This window comes from Lynx rufus, unplaced genomic scaffold (genome assembly GCF_022079265.1).
Source record: "Lynx rufus isolate CCGP_SWC_20201006 ecotype Redwood Valley unplaced genomic scaffold, mLynRuf1.p SCAF_18, whole genome shotgun sequence".
Taxonomy (NCBI): Eukaryota; Metazoa; Chordata; class Mammalia; order Carnivora; family Felidae; genus Lynx; species Lynx rufus.
Genome location: NW_025814832.1, coordinates 4174150 through 4195576, shown reverse-complemented (window position 1 = coordinate 4195576; position 21427 = coordinate 4174150). Strand labels below are relative to the sequence as shown.

General features: G+C 38.4%; 1 protein-coding gene across 6 annotated transcripts in view; it reads right to left on the bottom strand.

The window, feature by feature from the left end:
* The window catches only part of SSH2 (slingshot protein phosphatase 2), a 257857-nt gene that overhangs the window by 101902 nt on the left and 134528 nt on the right, over nt 1–21427 (bottom strand). The window contains exon 1 of one of the 6 annotated variants that reach the window (XM_047080690.1): nt 5349–5676. The exons of 4 other annotated variants lie outside the window; for them this stretch is intronic. In XM_047080690.1, the coding sequence (XP_046936646.1) occupies nt 5349–5476 (128 nt within the window). In that variant the 5' untranslated portion in view covers nt 5477–5676. Of the gene's footprint in view, nt 1–5348; nt 5677–21427 lie in introns of those variants that run through there. One more of the 6 variants, XM_047080687.1, reaches the window with a different exon arrangement.

The window sequence follows — 21427 nt, the reverse complement described above, 5'->3', positions numbered from 1 at the left end:
TGTAGAGTACATCAAAAAGAAACAAATACCAACAGAAAAATAGTCATAAGTACAAACATGCCAATTACAGAAGAAAAGTGAAAAAGACCAATAAAAAAATATAAAAGGATACTTAAACCTCTATAGTAATAAAGGAATTGCGAATAGAGAAATATTTAAGAGCAGGCCCTGGAGTCTGAATGCCTATGTTTGCACCCTGGCTATATAATATTATACAAGTAACTCAACATCTCTGTGCCTCTCATCTGTAACTGAGGAGAATATCTAACTCATAAGAAAAAAGAAAGATAATATGAATAGTATTCAAAATAATGCCTAGTACATAGTAAGAGTTCAATAACATGCTATTTAATGTTATTATTAGTATTACCAGGATTGGTGAAGGTCTATTCCTACAGCTGGTAAAAGCAAATTAGCAAAGCCTTTTTTGAAGGCAATTTGGCAGTATGTATCAAATTTTTAACATATACATACCATTAGACCCAGAAATTCCACTGCTACAGATTTATCTAAAGAAATGTTTCCATATGTATACAAAGATAGCAGTCCAGTACAGCAGTGTAGGAGCTCTGTGTTTTGAGACAGGAAATGCTGGTTCTAGTTTCAGTTCTGCCAATAACAAATCATGTAACTGCTATGCAAAAATCACTGCACCATTTCAATTTTTTTTTTAGTTTATTACTTCATAAAATGTGGATGAGGACTTGCTCAATCTGCCTCAGAGGAATACTTTAAGGATGTTGTTGCCAAGTGCAGCCCCTGGACCAGCATCATCTAGGAACTTGTTAGAGATACAAAACACCTTTCAGTTTCACAAAAAGTTACATTTTGGATAATTATCTGGATATGCTCTCCTGTTGTTAAACTTGAGCTTTAGAAAGCATCCATGTACAGCTTCGAAATCAAACTCATATATGAAATCAAATACTAAATACAAGTATTTTAGGTCAAGGATAAAAAGCTCAAGGTAACCCATTTCACAATCAAGCAATGTTTCAAGCACTTAAGTTCCAAGATTTCTGATCAGAGGTTTTCATAATGGGAATACTGTTTTAATGGTAGCCTCTGTCAGCATTTTGTCTAATAATTCTTGATCTTTTTCTGATCTTTTTTTGGTAGGCACAAAAATAGCCACCTATTTGATACGTTGTTTGGCATATACCAATAATGCTAGAAGACCCCTTGCTTAGTGGCCACCTCTCAGGGATTGAATGTTGGCTCTCGAAACATAACATAGGCTCCCATATTTTTCAGAAATTCTAATTTCTCTTTTATTAAAAAAGTATGTATAGACTCTTAAAGGGCATGTAACTTCTCATGATTATTTGAGAAGTCTGATTTAAGACTCCTGAAATTTGATCCTATGATGCTCTGGGTTGCTCACATATTTTTTTCTAGTAGGATTTAAGCTTATGGCAGGGACTATTCTTAGTTTCTGGAGTGAATTTAATCACTTCTTAATGTTCTTCATTGATACTTCAAAATTAACCCCCTATTTGGTGAGTTTTATGCAATGACAAAGGGAGACCATAATCTAATAATGATGATATAATTTCCAGTAAAATAGAGTAATACCCTAGTTATTCTCTAATTTCATCTATATATAACAGTTGAAACTCAAGAAATTAGTATGAACCTGTGAAATCACCAAAAAGGTATCTAAACACCATACTCCAAAGGTCATGAACTTTCTCCATTGGACAGCCCCAAGGATCTCAGTCTGTTATGCTAGCCTTTTTCCTCTGACACAATTCTCATAGCATTTGTTACTTGGTTTCTAAACCCACAGCAAATCCCAGGCAGCAAATAAGAACAGAATAAAAATTCATGAGTGGGTTCTCAGCAGTGACAAGAGAATTTCCTGGCTAAGAGTACACTTGTGTCAAGGTATCCCCTTCCCCAAACATACACTTCAAATTTTTTTTTTGAGTCAGTCTCCACTTATGATCCTAAATCTTAATCTTTTAGTTACTCCCACTAGTCGCTATTTATATATCTGGCACCACCAGGGAAATGCTCACACCAATTGAGCTTTACATTATCAAGCCTTAGAAATAATACTTCCCTTTAGGAAAGAGATTAACTTTTTATAAGATCACATTAGAGAATCTAATTTTAAAAATATATTTATCTACACAACATTTTCATATGACCTTAAGGAGTTCACTTTTTTTAAGTCTATTTATTTATTTTGAGAGAGACAGCACAAATGGGGAGGAGAGAGGGAGGGAGGGAGGGAGGGGGGGGGAGAGAGAGGGGGAGAGAGGGGGAGGGAGGGAAAGGGGGAGGGAGGGAGGGAGGGAGGGAGAGGGAGGGAGGGGGAGAGAGAGAGAGAGAGAGAGAGAGAGAGAGAGAGAAAGAGAGAGAGAGAGAATGAATATCCCAAGCAGGCTTCGTGCCACCAGCGCAGAGCCCCACGCAGGACTCAAACTCACCTGCTCATCTGCTCAAATGACCTGAGCAGAAACCAAGATCCAGACACTCAACCAACTGAGCCACCCAGGTGGCCCTAGGAGTTCAGTGACCTTCTAAAGCCAATCCATAAAACTCTAGGTGACCATGGATCCCAAATTAAGACCTTCTACATTACATGCCAAAAATGTGTGTTTCAACAGAATTTTTGGTGTGTTTCAACAGAATGACCTCTAAAGATTCTTAAATAATGATGAACTGGGGAACACTATAAATGCAAAATAAAAATGATGGCTGGTGTAATCCTAATGAATATACTTTAGATGAAGTGAATTTGGATATTACATCTCTTATAAGAAAAAAGGGTAGCAAAAGACAAAAATTAAAGAGATATTCTGCAAATTCTTTAAAAGACTGTCTACGTTAGCAGCAAATCTTAGTGTAGCAAATACATTTTTTTATTGCTAAGTTGAAGATGTCAGCAGTTAAAGACAATTCGTAAGATTAAGTCTCAAAAGTGACCTTGCAACTCCTCAGAATATAATTTTTATAGTGGTTGAAAGCACCAGTCTAGGAAACGGCTCTGGATTCTAACGACAGTTTTATCATTTACTAGCTACATGGCCTTGAGCAATTAACATCGCTGAGTCTCAGTTTCATTGTCTGTAAATAGAACAAATTGGTTCATAGAGTTGCTGTTATGATTATGAGACAATACACGTTAAACTCTTAGCACGGTGACAAGAGGTCAACAAATGGCAGGCATTAGTTATTAATTTCAATTAACTCATTTTTAATGTAGGTATTTATGGTTTGCAAAGTGTTACTGGCACATATGATCTCTTTTGATCCAACCTGGGGGTAGGAGCCTCATTTTACAGTGGAAGAAACTGAAGTCAAATGATTTACTCAAAGGCAATAATAAGTAGGAAAAGAAATTTGGGCTTAATTTGATTATACTAGGAACTAAAATGCAAAAGCTGAGAAGCTCTGCCTTTTAATGTTTTTTAAAAGTGTAGTTCAATATAATAAAATTTGCCATTTCAACCATGTTCAGTGGCATTAAATACATTCACATTGTTGCGTAATCATCATTCATCCCTAGAACTTTTTCTTCTTTAAAAAAATTTTTTTTAATGTTTATTTATTTGTGAGACAGAGAGAGACAGAGCATGAGTGGGGGAGGGTCAGAGAGAGAGGGAGACACAGAATCTAAGCAGGTTCCAGGCTCTGAGCGGTCAGCACAGAGCCCAACGCGGGGCTCGAACTCACAGACCCTGAGATCATGACCTGAGCTGAAGTCGGTTGCTCCACCGACTGAGCCACCCTAGTGCCCCTTTTTCTTCTTTTTAAATGAAATTCTATCAAACACAAACTCTCCATTCCCCCTCCCCCAAACTCCTGGGGATTTCTTTAGGTGCCTCAAGTGGAATCATGTGGTATTTGTCCTTTGTCATCGGCTTATTTCATTTAGAATAATATCTTCAAAATTCATTCTTGTTGCAGCATTTGTCAGAATTTCCTCCTTTTTTAAGGTTGAATAATACTCAGTTGTACTGCATACCACATTTTGTTTTATCCATTTATCTACTGACGGACATGTGGGTTGCTCCCCATGTTGTTTTGTTTTTTCAAAATATTGTCAACACTATTGATATTGGTTATCCAGTTTCTGATTATTCCCTCCTTTCCTTCTCTTTTATTCCATTTCTTTTTTTTAAGAAAAAAAATGCAAGTAAGTGGCTGATTTAATTCTGTAGAGTTGATATACACACCACTAAAACCACTTTATTTTGTGGCTATTTTTTGTAGGAGCTCCACCATGAATCAACACAAAGAAAAAACCTGAAACTCAAATGAGCTTAATTTGATTTGGTAGGAGAGCAAACCATCAATTAAAATAATAAATTATGTGTAACATTATAAATCACTTCACATGCTATTTTAGGACTTTTAATAAGAGATAGTGGAAAGTTTCTGTTGTTGGACATTAAAAAAAGTTTTTCAGGGTTGACCTGGGAGGGAGAAAGAAACATTCCCTAAGTATCCAAAAGTCTGGAAAAACCTCAGTAGCTGACTCTCTTGAAGCCACTCCGGAGTGAGTGCTAACACACTACGAAGACCAAACTGCTGCTACACAAAGTAACCCTCGCCTTAACTGTGAGGCGAGATTAACCACAAGCTTCGGCACACAGTTCTCAGAAATAGCTCAACCACAATGGAAGGGAAGGACGACAACTCTAGAGACTTCAAAAAAACAGCGACGATTTAAGATGCGTTGAATCTTGTACTTTCGTGAATGAAGGTGTGCATGCAGGCTTGGATTTTGAGTACGTACTGGTACAAGGAGGAGATTAAAGGAAAAACAGCCAAATTACCGAAATCCAATTTTCTTAAATAATTCCAGACTACATACAGCCAGCGGGAGCGAAGAATGGACAGCCTTCTTTTGTGTGAACGGCTTTCGAAAAGAAACCTATAGTCACACGCAAATTTATTTGAAACAGCAACCCCAAAACAACAAACACGGGAGCTTGATCTCCAGCAGGACCCGCGAGGGAGTCCAAGCGTTTCCGGGCGACGGTTCAGAAGCTACAGACCGCCCTTCACCCAGAGCCTCCCGGCTCGGCTGTCACTCGGTCACCATAGACAGCTTCCAAGGGAGGACTGCACTTTCAGCTTCCCTCAAAGTTTACCAGAAATTCTCGCAAAGGGTTCTTTAATCCGCCCAACCCCCAGGGACACTTTCTGCCTCCAAGAACTGCTCCACAGCTTCACCCCACTATATCCCCGGACACTTCGAGACCTCCAAGCACGCAGGGCGCGATTTCGCCCTCGCTTGCTTGCTTGCTCCCCAGGATGCTGGGGAAAGCGGCTCCGGAAAAGCAAACTTTCCGAGCTTTCGCGGAGGGCGGGAGGGCGCGCCGCGAACTCACAGCTGGTTGATGGCGTTCTGAGAGATGACCGCGTTGGCGGAGAAGTAAGGGATCATGTCGGGGCTACCGAGGTTGCAGGTGCAGGCGGGAGACGCCTTCCTCTCGCGGGCCAACGTGCTCAGGGTCATGAGGCCAGCTCAAGGCGCACAGCTCCGCATCCTGGCCCCTCCCGGCTCGGGCACGAGGCGATCGCGTAGGGCTCCGCTGGGCCAGAGGCGCGGGCAGCTCGGGATCCCCGCGTCCAAACTGGGCCCGCCGGGTCGCGCGGAGGCAGTCGCCGCAGCCCTAGGGCTCGGCTGTGGAGTCCCGGCGGCCGGGCGCCACCAACATCCCACCCCAACCCGCGTCCGGGGCGGGGCGCTGCGGCGGGGCGGGCCGAGCCGAGCGGGCGGGGAGAGTCCTAAGAGCAGAGAGGGTCGGCCCTTTCGGGCGCTCCGCCCCTGAGCTCGTGGCACCCACCGGATCACGCTGCGTGCCTCTCGGCGGGGGGAGCGAGCGAGGGTCGGCACGAAGACATCGCGGCTCGTGTGAAGGAGTGAAGCGAGCCTGGGGTGAGCAAGAAAGGCTCGCGTTTCTTGGGAATGTTTCCACAGAAAAGTCCTGCTTATCTTGAACGGCTCTATACATTGAACCTCAAATCCCATTTTTCAAATGATCTTAAAACTTTAATAAAAGGTCGTACATTAACAAATGTAACGAATACTTACCAGCGGTTTTCTAGGTGTTAAGGGCTAGGGAAATTCGGTAATAAACTAAATTTTTTTTTAAAGCAAAACATCTGAAGTTATAATGGGGAAAAAACCTATTTACATTGTCGATTACATCTGCTAACCCTTGTAAATAAATTTATAAAAGGCTTTCCTAACCATCCTCCAAACCAAGGACTCATAGCGTTAGCTGCACATACGAATCACCTGTGGGGATTTTAAACACTCCAATACCTGGCTACACCACAGACCAATCAAATCAGAGTCTCCTGAAGTTGGGATCCTAAACATCAATATATTTTTTTTTCAACGTTTATTTATTTTTGGGACAGAGAGAGACAGAGCATGAACGGGGGAGGGGCAGAGAGAGAGGGAGACACAGAATCGGAAACAGGCTCCGAGCCATCAGCCCAGAGCCCGACGCGGGGCTCGAACTCACGGACCGCGAGATCGTGACCTGGCTGAAGTCGGACGCTTAACCTACTGCGCCACCCAGGCGCCCCGTAAACATCAATATTTTTTCAAAGCTCCCCGGGTGATTCCAATACGCAGCTGTGGTAGATAGCTATTGTGCCAGATGATCTAGGAGAGGGAGACAGGCTAGAGAATATAACCTTACTTTACAGATGTGGAAATAAATATAAAGGGTCTAGCCAGATAACCTCATTTGTAAGTGACATCACTTAGATAGGAACCCTAGTTTTATGACTTCTGATCTAGGTTGGGCTTTTCCCACCAACCCTATATACCCTGATGCCTTCATGAGTTTAATCCTTTATCAATGTTGCTAACAACTCACTGAGCAATGCCTTTCACCTGACCAGGAACCAACTCTCTGAAAATCTCTTTTCTCTCCTGCATGCTATATAGTGGTTTACAAAAGGGGCTGACCTGGTGTGGGCACTCAGTGAAGTTAGCTCCCTCACCTCTTGCCCTTCCAGTCTCATCAGAACAAATATTTTCAGGTATGAGCATTTTGTGCTTTTTGAATACTTGACTAAACTATATATCAATAGAACTGTCAGGAGTTCTAGAGCTGGAAATTAATAATTTTAAAAAATGATTTCACTATTCTATTACCAGACAAAAGAGACTAAAATGAGGAAGAAGTCACTTTAAGACTCAACATATGCTAGAATCAAGAAGAAATATGTCTTTAATTTTTATTTTTTAATGTTTATTTTAGAGAGAGAGACAGAGCAAGCAGGGAGGGCAGAGAGAGGGAGACACAGAATCAGAAGCAGGGTCCAGGCTCTGAGCTGTCAGGACAGAGCCCAACCTGGAGCTCGAATCCACGAACCAAGAGATCATGACCTGAGCTGATGTTGGTCGCTTGACCTGAGCCACTCAGGCGCCCCTTAATTTTTTTTTAATGTTTACTTATTTTTGAGAGAGAGAGAGAGAGAGAGAGAGAGAGAGAGAGAGAGAGAGAGAACGAGCAGGGGAAGGGCAGAGAGAGATGGAAACACAGAATCCAAAGCAGGTTCTAGGCTCTAAGCTGTCAGCACAGAGACCAACGTGGGGCTGGAACTCAAGAACTGTGAGGCACCCCAAAATGTGTCTTTGTTTTATATATACAATTTTTCAGATCTCTTTTTCTATTGGGAGGTTTGGCAATTTTCTAAATACTAGTAATTAAATAATCAATCTAAATTATACATTCTGTGCCTAAAACCAGAAACTCTTTTGTTAGTTTATCCTTCCATAAAACTTAAAAGTTGGTGGGGTGCCTGAGTAGCTCAGATGGTTAAGTGTCCAACTCTTGATTCTGGCTCAGGTCATGATCTCATGGTTGGTGGGATCAAGTTCCTAGTCAGGCTCTGAGCTGACAGCGCAAAGCCTGCTTGGGATTCTCTGTCTCTTTCTCTTTCTCTGCTGGTCCCCAGCTTGTGCCAATGTGGGCGCGCATGCTTGCACTCTTTCTCAAAATAAATAAAGATTTTTTAAAAAAACCTTAAAGTTGTTGCCCAGGGATTTGAAATATTGCAAACTCATACTGGAAATAGGATCTAAGTTTCCTATGGATCTGATAATAGGAAAGAACCAGTTGGCAAGTGAAGAGTTAATGAAAGGTCTGGAGTCCAGTGCATCATCGTCTTCATCCATCTCTAGTAAGGAAAATGTTTGAAAGATTTATTCAGGCTGTGTCAGCAGGCACCCAAATGGCAGTGTAAGAAAAAAAAAATCTGCTGATACACCCCAAAATAAATTGCTTTAAATATCTGGCAAAGTTGCCAGTTTGAAACTTCTTCCAGGCTGTAATTTATTATAGCCTCCTGGCAGTGATCAAAAAAAAAAAAACGCAGCAGGCTCTTTAGAAGAGCACTGTTAAGGTGAGTCCAGTTCCTTTCATGACAGCAGAGATGGGATTTTATGGAAGTCAATACTAACTGATGCTGCTTACGGAAGACGATGGAATGTCATCTGTATCTGTCTGAAAAAGAAGTCAGCAGGAAATGTATCTTACTCAATTCACACTTAATATCTCTGGCATTTAAAAAACGCTAAAGATAAGGATTTCATAAATATGTATATCTGTCTTTTATAGATAGGTTCCTATAGTGACACTCCAGAAGTGCATAGTCCTTTGTTTCCCCTCAAAAGACCTCTGCCAGTGCCTTTTCAGCGAAGTCTATTTTAACACCCCCATCTAGGCCTTTTCAAAAGCTTTCAAAGTTAAATTCTTGCTTTGAACTGTAATATAGGAAATTGGGAAAGTGCTACAACGTGCCTCATAGGTTTTTAAGAAAAAAAATGGAATCATCTTTGCAAAGTGAGGTACCTTTAAGGGAATAGATCTTTCTGCTACTGTTTTTAAAAGTTTAACAAATTCCTTTTCTTTTCACAATCTTCAGAGTGTCAAAATGTCAATCAATTTAGTTTCAGCTCAATTTAATCCTTTACTCTACACTGTCAGAAAACAAGGCTCTAGGGAGCAAGCTCTCTGTACCCAAGCTTCTAGGAATTCAAAAATGATTCTAAATTAGACTGAGCGATGTGAAATAAATGAAGCTAGTTTTCTACTCCACATGAAGTCCAAAGGGGCTTTTAAAAATGTGCACAAAGGCCCCGAAGAAAAATTGTTGCATTTCTTCACACTCTTGTTTGAGTTAGAAGATTTAAAATAAATTTTGTCATGTCATTTGCTGACCGTTTCAAGGCTCAGAAATATGAATATTCTATAATGTTAATCTGGCTCTTGATAGCATCAGCTATGACCAGATTAAATTTTTATAGAATTATATGTTAAAAGCATTAACAAAATTTTAAAGTAATAGATGTCTCTTGTATCCATCGGTACTTCCATTACTATGCCTTCATGTGTCTCTCCATAAGATACAAATGCTGTAAAACTGTAAAACCAGAGACTTACTTGTTGATCAATCGGTATTCCAGGACAGATATGAAAGTGCACTTAAGTGTGAGTGAAGGATGTAGGCATGTTTTTGCTGCTGTAACAAAATTTCATCATGGGTGGATCACTTGAAGGGAAGGTAGCTAATGAACTAAAAAGTGACAGTGTAAAGTGCCAAAAGCAGTAGGCCAGAAGCCAGAGAGGACCTAAGTTCTAGTTCTAACATGGCCACTTAATAAACTAAGATTTTGGCTAAGTCACTTATTTTCATCTGTAAAATGGGATAATAAAACCCTAAGGAAAGGTCCCCAAATCTGTTTTTGTGAGAGTTAGGAACCTTAGGAAAGGAATATCATTCAGCTTAGAAGTCCTGAAAAATACATTTAATCCACTTAAGATAAACAGTCATCTAGATGAAAGCAGTAGAGCCCAGCAGTTAAAAATCTCAATCTTGGTTTTATATATAAAATGGAATATTACTCAATCATAAAAAAGAATGAAATCTTGCCATGTGCCAACATAGATAGAGCTAGAGGGAATACGACTGAGAAACAAGTCAGAGAGAGACAAATATCATGGTTTCACTCATGTGAATTTAATTTATGTGGAATTTAAGAAACAAAACAAATGAACAAAGAAAAAAGAGACAAAAAACCAGACTCTTAAATACAGAGAACTGGTGGTTGCCAGAAGGCAGGTGGGTGAGGGAGGATGGGTGAAATAAAGGGGATTAACAATACACTTATCTTGATGAACCTTGAGAAATTTAAAGAATTGTTGAATCATTATATTGTACACCTGAAACTAATATAAAACTATGTTAATTATACTTGGAAAAAAATCCCAGCCTTGGAATTAATTGGATGGGTTTGAATCCTAGTGTCACCATTAGCTGTGTATTTTGGATAGTTATTTAATCTATGGCTCAGTATTAGTCCCTAATTTATGAAGTTACTGCGAGGATTAATTTACTCGCAGTATTAACATGTAAAGTGTAAAAGAGTGGCACAAAAATCTACTCTTTGGACTTAAGGGCTCTATAAACTTAAGAGAGCTAAGAGAAAGGTTAAGGAGGAGACTGCCCTTCAGGAATAAAATCAGAGAGTTGGAATCTCCAAAGAACAATCTTAGATCAGAGTGCATGGCTGTAAATAAATCTTTTTATTTTATTTTTTAAAGATTTTATTTTTTTAATGGTTTTTTTTTTTAACGTTTATTTATTTTTGAGACAGAGAGAGAGCATGAACGGGGAGGGTCAGAGAGAGAGGGAGACACAGAATCTGAAACAGGCTCCAGGCTCTGAGCTGTCAGCACAGAGCCCTACGCGGGGCTCGAACTCATGGACCGCGAGATCATGACCTGAGCCGAAGTCGGACGCTCAACTGACTGAGCCACCCAGGCGCCCCTAAAGATTTTATTTTTAAAGTAATCTCTACACCCAATGTGGGGCTTGAACTCACAACCCCAAGATCAAAGGCACATGTTGTACCAACTGAGCCAGGCAGGCACCCCTAAATCTTTTTTATTTTTAAGTTTCTTTGCTTCTCTAACTCCTCCATTTATCTGATCTTTTGGTTGTTTCTCTGAGGTAAAAATTCTTAATAGGGAAAAGACCTATGTGCCTTTCTTCAGGTCATTAAGAAAGCTGTGTGTTGTGTGTTGTGTGTGTGTGTGTTGGGAGTGGGCAGGGGGACTCTGAAGTCTGTCTGGCAGCCTTGAGGTAAAGTTGACTGTACATTTTAATTTATGCACTGACGAAATTAAGATGTTGCCTAGAAATAATCTTCTATGCTCTTTTCCACCAATCTGAAAAATAGCTAAAGCGGGGCGGGCAGCATTAAAATGTCAGTGAGTCTGATGTCAGAGTTATAGATTCTAGTGACTTTATCCAATGGGCTAACAGAAAGCTAGTTGTATTTGTTTGTATTTGGGATGAGAAGTTGAAGAATGAATGAAAATTAACATACATACAGATTTCGCCAGTGTACCACACCATTTCTTCCAGGAGTCTTCACTATTATTGTTTGCTAGGTAGCTAATTACATTAACTTAATATTGCATTCTGTAGTAATGTGAGATCTGCAGTGTTCACTACATTTTTGTATTTATAACCTTTTTTTTTATTTAAAAAAAAATTTTTTTTTCAACGTTTATTTATTTTTGGGACAGAGAGAGACAGAGCATGAACGGGGGAGGGGCAGAGAGAGAGGGAGACACAGAATGGGAAACAGGCTCCAGGCTCTGAGCCATCAGCCCAGAGCCTGACGCGGGGCTCGAACTCACGGACCGCGAGATCGTGACCTGGCTGAAGTCGGACGCTTAACCGACTGCGCCACCCAGGCGCCCCTGTATTTATAACCTTTGAAATAATAGTATTACCTTATATAACTTTATTTAAAAAATACCTAGTCATAAGAAATATGATTATACCTGTCAGAAGACCTATTTGTATTTTTATGTTTTCTCTAAGGGCGTATCTACAGAAATAAATAGTAAATTAATCCCCTGAGTGTCAAAAGGGAGAAAACCAACACTTTAAAGAGTTACAAAACAAAAAGCCTGTTACCTGGAGTAGCACAACATTCTGTCTCCTGTTAATCTGTAAAAACGCTAGGATAAAACTCTCAAGATAATACACACAAGTTCCAAACTTGTTGCCCAGACAGCACCAAGAGGTATCTCACTACACTTAGTCAAAGGCACTCTTCATACAATACAATAAACGAAACTCTGTAAACAAAGGCTCTTAAAAGCAACCATTTTGCAATCACCATGTGGCTAATAGTTTTATTTAAAAGAGTATCTGACAATAGTTTTAAACACTGGATAGAGCAATGTCACTGAACCCTTCTAGTCCTTTCCATGGAACTTTCCACCATAAGAGCAATGGGAATACTGAAAAGATCTGCATATCAACTCCATGAGAGGCAATCTCTAAGGCATTCACCCCCATGGTCTTAACCACCATATGCTCCAGTAGGAAAAGATGCTGAAATGCTGCTTTCTTCAGGTTACAAAAGCCCCACATGCTATTGTTTAGTAAAAATAATAGGCATTTATAGATCACTTTTCACATCCAACACACCTTATAAAACATTTAACCATTTCATCCCCATTCTATCTCTTCAGTTTGTTTTTTAAAAACTAGTTAAAAAAAGTAAAAGTAATACATGCTGAATTATTAAAACTTTTTTTCAGTATTCGGAAAGGTAAAATAAAAGTCACTCTTTCATTCCCATCTTCCTACTCCCAGGGATTGCTGTTAATATTTCCAGAAATGTTCTTGCATATGCAAACGTTAATATATTGAAGCTGCTGTTTTAGAAACACACATGCACACAAGCATAGAATTATATATATTATACATATTATTCTGCTTCTTGCTCCCCCCCAAACTTATCACTATATCTTAGATATTTTTCTATGTTTATATAGATTTGCCTCATTCTTTTAAAGGAGTTCATAGTGTTTTATTTTATAATTATATATAATTTATTTAAACAGTCCACTACTGATGGACATTTAGGTTGTTTACAATTTTTACTATTACATACAATATCACCATGAACATGTCTTTATGCATACATGTGAATATATTTCTTGGATTTACATCTAGAGGTGGAATTGGCAGTTAAAATATTTTAAACATCTTAGGAATTGGTAGATATGATCAAATTGCCCTCCTAAAAGGTTTAGTTTTTTATTTTCCCATAGAACCTTAGCGCCTTCTGTCCTGTGAGCTATTAAATTAACTCAGGGTCCAAGATCCTCTTCTACGTCCCATGTTTTATATACTACATTAAGAAAAACCATATATATATACATATATGTATGCATATATACATATATGTATATATATATATATGACACATGCTTAAAGAGAGAAACTAGAAAAATAGAGTAAATTATAAAGAAAAATATGTTAATTTTTAAAATTTACATAAATTTAATAATTTAAAAAATGTTAAAGAAAAATATAAAGAAAAACTATGTTAAGGATCATTGATTTCAAAGAATTACTTAGACTATAATAAATATAGGTAATACTTAAACTATTTTGAAGATAATATAATTTTAAATTCAGAAGATATTTAAGGATCTTGTTGATGCTAATGCTGTAGAACATACTGTAGGCAAATGAGCCAAATGTGGCCTTCAGTGTCCTGGAATGGGGTGAAACAAGAGATAGAAAAATAGAAAGTGAATCGGGGAATAACAAAAAATGGAGGCTAGACAAGTTGAGGAGGTCTTGAAAATAAAAACATTAATTGACATTTGTTGAGCTAACATTCACTGTGTACCAGATCCTCTATTAAGAGTTTACATGCAGTATCTCACTTAATTCTCTCAAACAACTCTATGATTCTATTCTTATCTTTATGAGGCTCAGAGAGATTGAATAATTTGCTTACTGTTAGATAGCAGTATTTTGACCCCAGCCAGTTATTCTGGTTCCAAAACCTGTTTCCTTAAACCAGTATTCTACACTGTCTCCATGATGATGGAGGTTCACTACAGAACAGGTTAAGTCTGAAAAGTTCTACTGCCAACAGGAAGGACTCCTGGAGACCTTACTTACCTGACTGCACTTGGTATTTTCTCCTCTATTTGATCCTAGCTATGTCTAGCAGGTCCTGACAATAATAGGAACCTAACCTAATATTAAATATAGTACATCTTTTGGCTGTTGTATACCATCCTCTTGCTACCAAATTCCTCAGAATTCTGAATTTCAAACTAATATTCATCACAAGATTCTCTAAGGCATTCATATCTACATTTTGTTTCCCTCGTTTCTTTACTTGGTATCCTACGTGAAGGAGGCATTTAATGTATTTGTGGATAATAATGGCATCGTCATCTTATTTGATGTTTGAAATAAACCTACTAGCTAGGCAGGTATTATCATTCGTTGTGACAGTTAAAGAAAAACATGAACCAGACTAATATCTAGGTGATAAGAAGCTTAGACTCTAGGTGCAAATGTGTCTAATTCATCCTATATGTTGTTGATAGACTGACTGAATTCAGTTGGACTAATCCTGAATAGCTGTATGTCAGGCACTTTCTAAGATACTATCAAAATGACTTAAGAGTTAAGTACTTTTATAATAGTTCCTTACTCAGAATCCCCAAATAGTTCCTTATTCCCTTTCAGAACAAGTCCAAACTCTTCCTTCGGGCCTCCAGATCCTCCTTAATTTAAATCCTACCATAATTCAGTCATTATGGCATGTTACCCACAATTCCATTCCTTCTCAGACACAATCAGTGTAACTATTTTTTACCCATTCTCCCAAAATAAATCTTTGCTATTATTAGGTGGTTTCTATCCTGTCCTCCTGTATCTGAGTCTCATTCTCTTCTCTGTTCAAGTTGTCCCTCTCTGAGACCACTTTCATCTAGTCTTTCAAATTATCCATATAAAACCTATTTCTCAAGATCTAGTTTCAATTCTCAGCTTTTTCAATAATTAGAAACTCTACAGGGTTTTCACATTTATCCTCACTTGATTCTCATTACAATCCTGTGTATAGGTAAGCAGAGCTAGCTGGGATTATCAGCTTCATTTTACAGATGAGGAAACTGAAGCTCAGAAATTAGGGGACCCGCCCAAGTTTACATAGCACGTGTCAGAGCTTGGATTTGAACTTAGCTCTTCTAGGGGCACCTGGGTGGCTCAGTCAGTTAAGTGTCCAACTCGATTTCGGCTCAGGTCATGATCTCATGGTCTGAGAGATCAAGCCCCACGTTGGACACTCTGCTGACAGCACACAGCCTGTTTGGGATTCTTTCCCCCTCTCTCTGCCTTTCCCCTGCCCCTTGCTTGCATGTGCGTGCTCTCTCTCTACAAACAAACAAACAAACAAACATTTAAAAAAATGAACTTAGGTCTTCTGGTTAAGTCCAATGATCAATTCCTAGTTTATAGTATGCTATGACACTTTTCTAGTTTCTTTGGAATTTATAATCTATATCATTATTCAAGGTTTTTACTCTCTCTTTTATGCCATATAGCTTATCTTTTGTGGGAGCAAATCAGACACAGTAACTCTCTCTGGTGGTCTTCATAGAGCCTAGTACAGTGCTAGGTTGGTTGGTTGATCCAACCTTATACCACACCCTGCTGTAGTTTTCTTAGGGCTCTAGATAAACATTTCCTGAAGGAATCAATACATTAGTGATCTCCCTCACAGCTGGTATAGGTATAAACTGGTATAAGACTCCTTTTCACTGCCTCATTTTTCTCCTGCTGTCTTTCTTTTCTGATAGGTAGATGCTTCCTTCATCGGAGAATCCAGTAGAGGGCCTGGAACACAACCCAGTTAGGTAAGGGCTTTATTTTTATTTTCAGGCTTGTCCTAGACTTTCAGGAGCCAAAAGTTCAAATCGCAGCAGGATTGATTCAGCCCTTTCACAAGCAATTTAGTACTATGCAGTTTGTTTAGACTGGTCAAGTTTCTAGGCCCTGGCTGAGCAGCATCATTATCTTTTCAAGCTTTCATGTATCAGCTTCCCTGGCCATATTTCACTTTCCATGTCTTTCTTTTCTAAAATCAGGTGAACATGCAAAATCACATACTGATACAATTATACGCTTTTCAAAAACCATGTCAAATATCTTCAAGGAATTTAAATACAATACAGGAAGTTTTTTTTTTTTTCTCTTTGGGTTAGTCAAAACCAAGAAGTATGCAAAAGTTATACTCCTTAATCCTTAGTAGAAAGGGGGTACATTGTATCATTCTTTAGCTAGTGCATCAACTGAGAAAAGATATGGGGTTGTCAGATTCTATTCAATCCACCTCAGCTGGAAGGCCAACTGGACAATGGATCTTAAGTGAAGTGAAAAATACTTTGCCAGGGGAAAACAAAACTAAGTAGCAAATCTTTTAATTTTTAATTGTGAAATATTTCAAACATACAGCAAAGAACGGAGAGGATAACAAGCAGCCAGATACTCAATAGATAGTACTATCACATTCTAACATTTTACTCTTCAGAATTTAAGAAATAAAACATCACAACTGCAGCCCCCTGTAAACTTCTCAATGAGCCCTTTCCCCTTTCTCTGTTTATATAGCTCCTCTTCCTGAATTTGGTGTTCATCTTTCCATTCATGTTTTTATATTATGCATATGGCATATTTTTAAATGTAAAATTAATTCAGAAAAGTGTAGCTTGTAAAGTCTTGAACTTTTAAAAAATTTCTTATATATTGCTACATAAAACACATATAAAAGAATAAATAAAACATTTTTCCTGTTTAAAACTTCTAGTCCAGGGTGGATAGGTGAGTAGAAACATGATAAAGCCAATAGAGCAAAGTGCTAATTGTGAAGCCAGGAGGGGTGTATATTTCGGTGTTTACCGTTCTTTCAATTTGTCTGCACATTTACTTTCTTAAATAATAAAATGTTGGAAAAATGAAACAAAAATCTCTAGTTCATATTTTGTGTAAAAATCTCAGTGAAGAGGAGCCTGGATGGCTCAGTTGGTTGAGCATCCAGTCCAATTCTTGATTTTGGCCCAGATCATGATCCTAGGGTCACGGGATTGAGCCCTGCGTCAGGCTCCAAGCTGAGCATGGAGCCTGCTTAAGACTTTCTCTCTCTCTCTCTCTCTCTCTCTCTCTCTCTCTCTCTCACCCACCCACCCTCTCCCCCAGCCCCCACTCATGTGCTCTTTCTCACATAAAAAAAAAGTCTCAGTGAAGAATAATATCAACTGGTTTCAGATACTTAAGAATCTAGTATAGTTATAGAAAACAGTAATTAGGCTTGCTAGTCTAATTACTGTTTAAGCTCTTGCTTTATGGTATCTAACAAAAAAAAAAAAAAAAGAAAAGACCAGTCCCGCTAAGATTTATCTTCACATAGCCACTTCTCGTAAAGCAGTTATTTCAGCTTTGGCTTTTCCATCCTTTACTGGGGAGTTCATGAAATGATCTGAAATGATTTTATAATCCCTTTCTCACCATGATTTAAGCCCAGAGCTGGAAAACTACTTATGATTGATAAGCATCCCTAATAAAATGAGTATATTAATAATTAGAAGAGAAATACTTTTAAAAGTTTTTAAAAGATTTTTGTAGTCCCCCTTTATAAACCTTCTAAATGAACTCTTACTTTAGGAAAATGCTCTGTTACAAACTGACCACAGGAAGAACTATAACAAATGATTCATTAATGATAAAAATACCACTGTGATAGAACATGCAGTGCTTTGCCTGTTTGATGTATTTTCATATTTGTATATTACTTATGCCCCATAATAAGCATGCTAATTTTTTTTAAGGAAGAAGAAATTAAGTCTCAAGGAATGAATCTAAGGTCATGCAACCAATACAAACACATCTCCTAACTCCAATACCAGTGCTTTTTTCACATAACTGCAAACAATGGGATATAAACCTTTTGGTTTGGGTGTCATTCTAAAATGCCAGAAATTGCATTATTTATTATTTGTTTGTGGGGTACTTCACTTTAAGTGGGCTAATTTTAATAGTAATTGCTCCTTGAGGCTAATGTTTTCATAATTTTATAGGTAAAGTAATAGATTCAAGAAAACTAAGCTTGAATGTGGACTGTTTCAACTGTAGAATGCTACCTTTCAAAAGGAAGGTCTTTAAGGAAAAGGATTGTGTTGAGTTAAAAATAGCAATTCAGTTTTGGGAAATGAGAGATATTACTGCCTTAACCCAAACTCTAACAAAACACTTTTTTAATGTTTTATTTATTTTTGAGAGAGAGTGCAAGCAGGGGAGGAGCAGAGGCGGGGGGTGGGGGGGACAGAGGATCCAAAGCAGGCTCCATGCTGACCGCAGAGAGCCTGATGTAGGCTCGAACTCACAAACCAGGAGATCATGACCTGAGCCGAAGTTGAACGCTTAACGGACTGAGGCACCCAGGCGTTCCTCTAACAACAACAACAAAAATTTTTTAATTACTTCTTGCAATTAATCATTTAGGTTAAAATTAAATTTAAAAATATGTCCAAGCTGATTTTTTAAATTGAGCAAATAGGAAGATATAATAAGTGGCTGTTAAAAATAAAGTCCTTAGTGTAATTTATTGATTGCTGAAAACCACTTATAATTATAGTCCCTTTAATGTCATAGAAAATAAATTTGGGGCTTTGAGTGAGAGTGTGGTGACGGATTTAGCTAACACTGAATGAATTACAATTAAGGAAAGATTTTTTTTTCTTATATTATTACCATGAGTAATTTATTCTAGATATTACTGGAACAGAGGTGGATGATTAAACAGTCAGTTAAATTATAACAAAAACATAGCTCCCAAACTCTTCATTTGAAACTCTTCATAGTTGAATGGAATCCAAAGTGGCACCTAAATACACATTTAAAACTTAATTCCTCTAAGAAGAAATCCCATCACTAAAAAAAGAACAAAAGCACACAAATACCCACCTTTGTGGGCAGTTAAATTTCATCTTTGTCTAATGCAATCCCTGCTTACAGGCATTTTAGTTCCACATAGCCACCCCATCTCCAAAGGGCCATACTGATGATATTGGACTATTTTGGGTGATACTGCTTGAATGATGGATGTGTTCAACCAAACATTAAGTTCACATTTTTCAAAGAGTTCAAATTTTGTTCTGCATCCCAAAAAACATAAGAGGTAGCCATTGTTTGCTCCGAGGACCTTTTCTTAAAAAATCTCACAAGTGGGGTGCCTGGGTGGCTCAGTCCACCCTTGATCTTGGCTTAGGTCATGATCTCACAGGTTTGTGAGATCAAGCCCTGCATTGAGCCCTGAGTCAAGTTCTGCGCTGACAGTGTGGAGCCTGCTTAGGATTCTCTCTCCATCTCTCTCTCTCTGTCCCTCCCCTGCTGTCTCTCTTTCAAAATAGATAAGCATTGACAAAATAATTTAAAAAATGTCACAAGAAAGAGGCTTGAGTCAGTCAAACTAAAGCATTCTCTACAGAAGAACTGCTGCTTACACTTTTACATGGGCATACTAGTAAGTAGTGAAATGGTAAGTGCTGCTAATACTTTAGAGAAAAACTCTATAATAATAAAAACAGAACACTGGGAGACAGAATATTAAATTTCTTATACTGAATCTTCACAACAGGGATTTCAAAGTCCTTTCAAATAGTAATTCATGTTTGAACATATACTATAATTACTGCTCATATTTTACAGATGGATAAACAGAGGCATACCAAAATATGAAAACCAACTCTGCCAGGCACCGTTAATGCTAAGCATTCAAAAAAAAATGAGGATATATAATTATATACCAAACAGTTCACAGTAAAAAAGCAGGGGAGACAGATGAGATACATGAAAAATTGGCCCTCAGCTCACCAAACTACTCAATGTTCTCCCTGAATGCTGTTCTCGTTACTGGTCTGCATTTGCAGATGTTGTCCACCCAAATTGAAAAGCCTATTCCTCCCCTCCACTCATCACCACCCAATGCTGTCTGGTTAGTACTTTACTTAAGACCCCTTCTATAAAGGTTATAATGGGTCTTAGTAATAGTAAATAACATTTATTGAACATTTACTGCCAAACTATGTAAATGGATTCTGTCACATTTCATCATCACAGCAATCTGTGAGAATTGCTAACCAGCTTTTTTTTTTCCTTAAAAACATTTTTTTTCTTAATGTTTATTTATTTTTGAGAGAAAGAGAGAGAGCGCAAGCAGGGGAGGGGCAGAGAGAGGGGGGAGACACAGAATCCGAAGCAGGCTCCAGGCTCTGAGCTGTCAGCACAGAGCCCAAAGCAGGGCTCAAACCCACGAACTTCAAGATCATGACCTGAGCTGAAGTTGGAAGCTTAACTGACTGAGCTGCCCAGGCACCCCCCAAACAGCTTCTACTTTTAAAGGACTTGCTGGACTGACAGTCTCCATTCTCTCTATAAAGCACACTGTCATAGTAGCAGAGATGCTCCTGCTTAGCAGGCTACTCCTCTCTAGTGATGCCCATTCACTTCTACTTTTACCAGTTAAGCTGCATGCTTATCAAGAATCTGCGTGTTTGTTTTAAAAATGGTTGTATCCAGCTTTCTCCTCTAAGGTTCTGATGGTTTCCTGTCTCACATTTAGGTCCTTTATCCATTTTGAGTTTATTTTTGTAAATGGTGTGAGAAAGTGGTCTAGTTTCAACCTTCTGCATGTTGCTGTCCAGTTCTCCCAGCACCATTTGTTAAAGAGGCTGTCTTTTTTCCATTGGATGTTCTTTCCTGCTTTGTCAAAGATGAGTTGGCATATGGGGGAGGGGAAGGGAGAAAAAAAAAAAAAAAGACGTTAGAGTGGGAGAGAGCCAAAGCATAAGAGACTCTTAAAAACTGAGAACAAACTGAGGGTTGATGGGGGGTGGGAGGGAGGGGCGGGTGGGTGATGGGTATTGAGGAGGGCACCTTTTGGGATGAGCACTGGGTGTTGTATGGAAACCAATTTGTCAATAAACTTCATAAAAAAAAAAAAAAAAAAAATGGTTGTATCCATTGCATTTCTTATCATAATTGTATAATTTAATTAAGTATTATGTAAACTAACTACATACGTGTACAGAAATAAAAAGTTGTTATTTCTAAGAATATGAACTCGAATGTTTTTGACAAGCCTAATCAATAAAGGAGACTTACTTTAACAACTGCTGTTAATTAGGTGTGGCTAAGGGGGCTGTAAGAGACTGAAAGAAAGTGCTAAATTTCTAGTAGAATTCTGTACTTAACTCTTGCCACAATTATCTATAAGTTCTCTAAAGAAACCAAAACAGGAAACTAAAAAACAATGCTTGCGTTATGGGTTGGATTATACAAGAAAAACTACAAATCACACGATCAGAAAACCAGGACAATCCACATCTCATCTAATTCTAAAATCCAGGTTCTTAACCAACACTCAAAAAGTGCTCAGTAAAAGTTCACAAGATAAATGAATGAAAAGAGAAAACTCTCCATGGGAGGCGATATGAGATATAGACTTTAACGGATGAATGCAATGTTACTAGACATTAAAAGGGTGGGA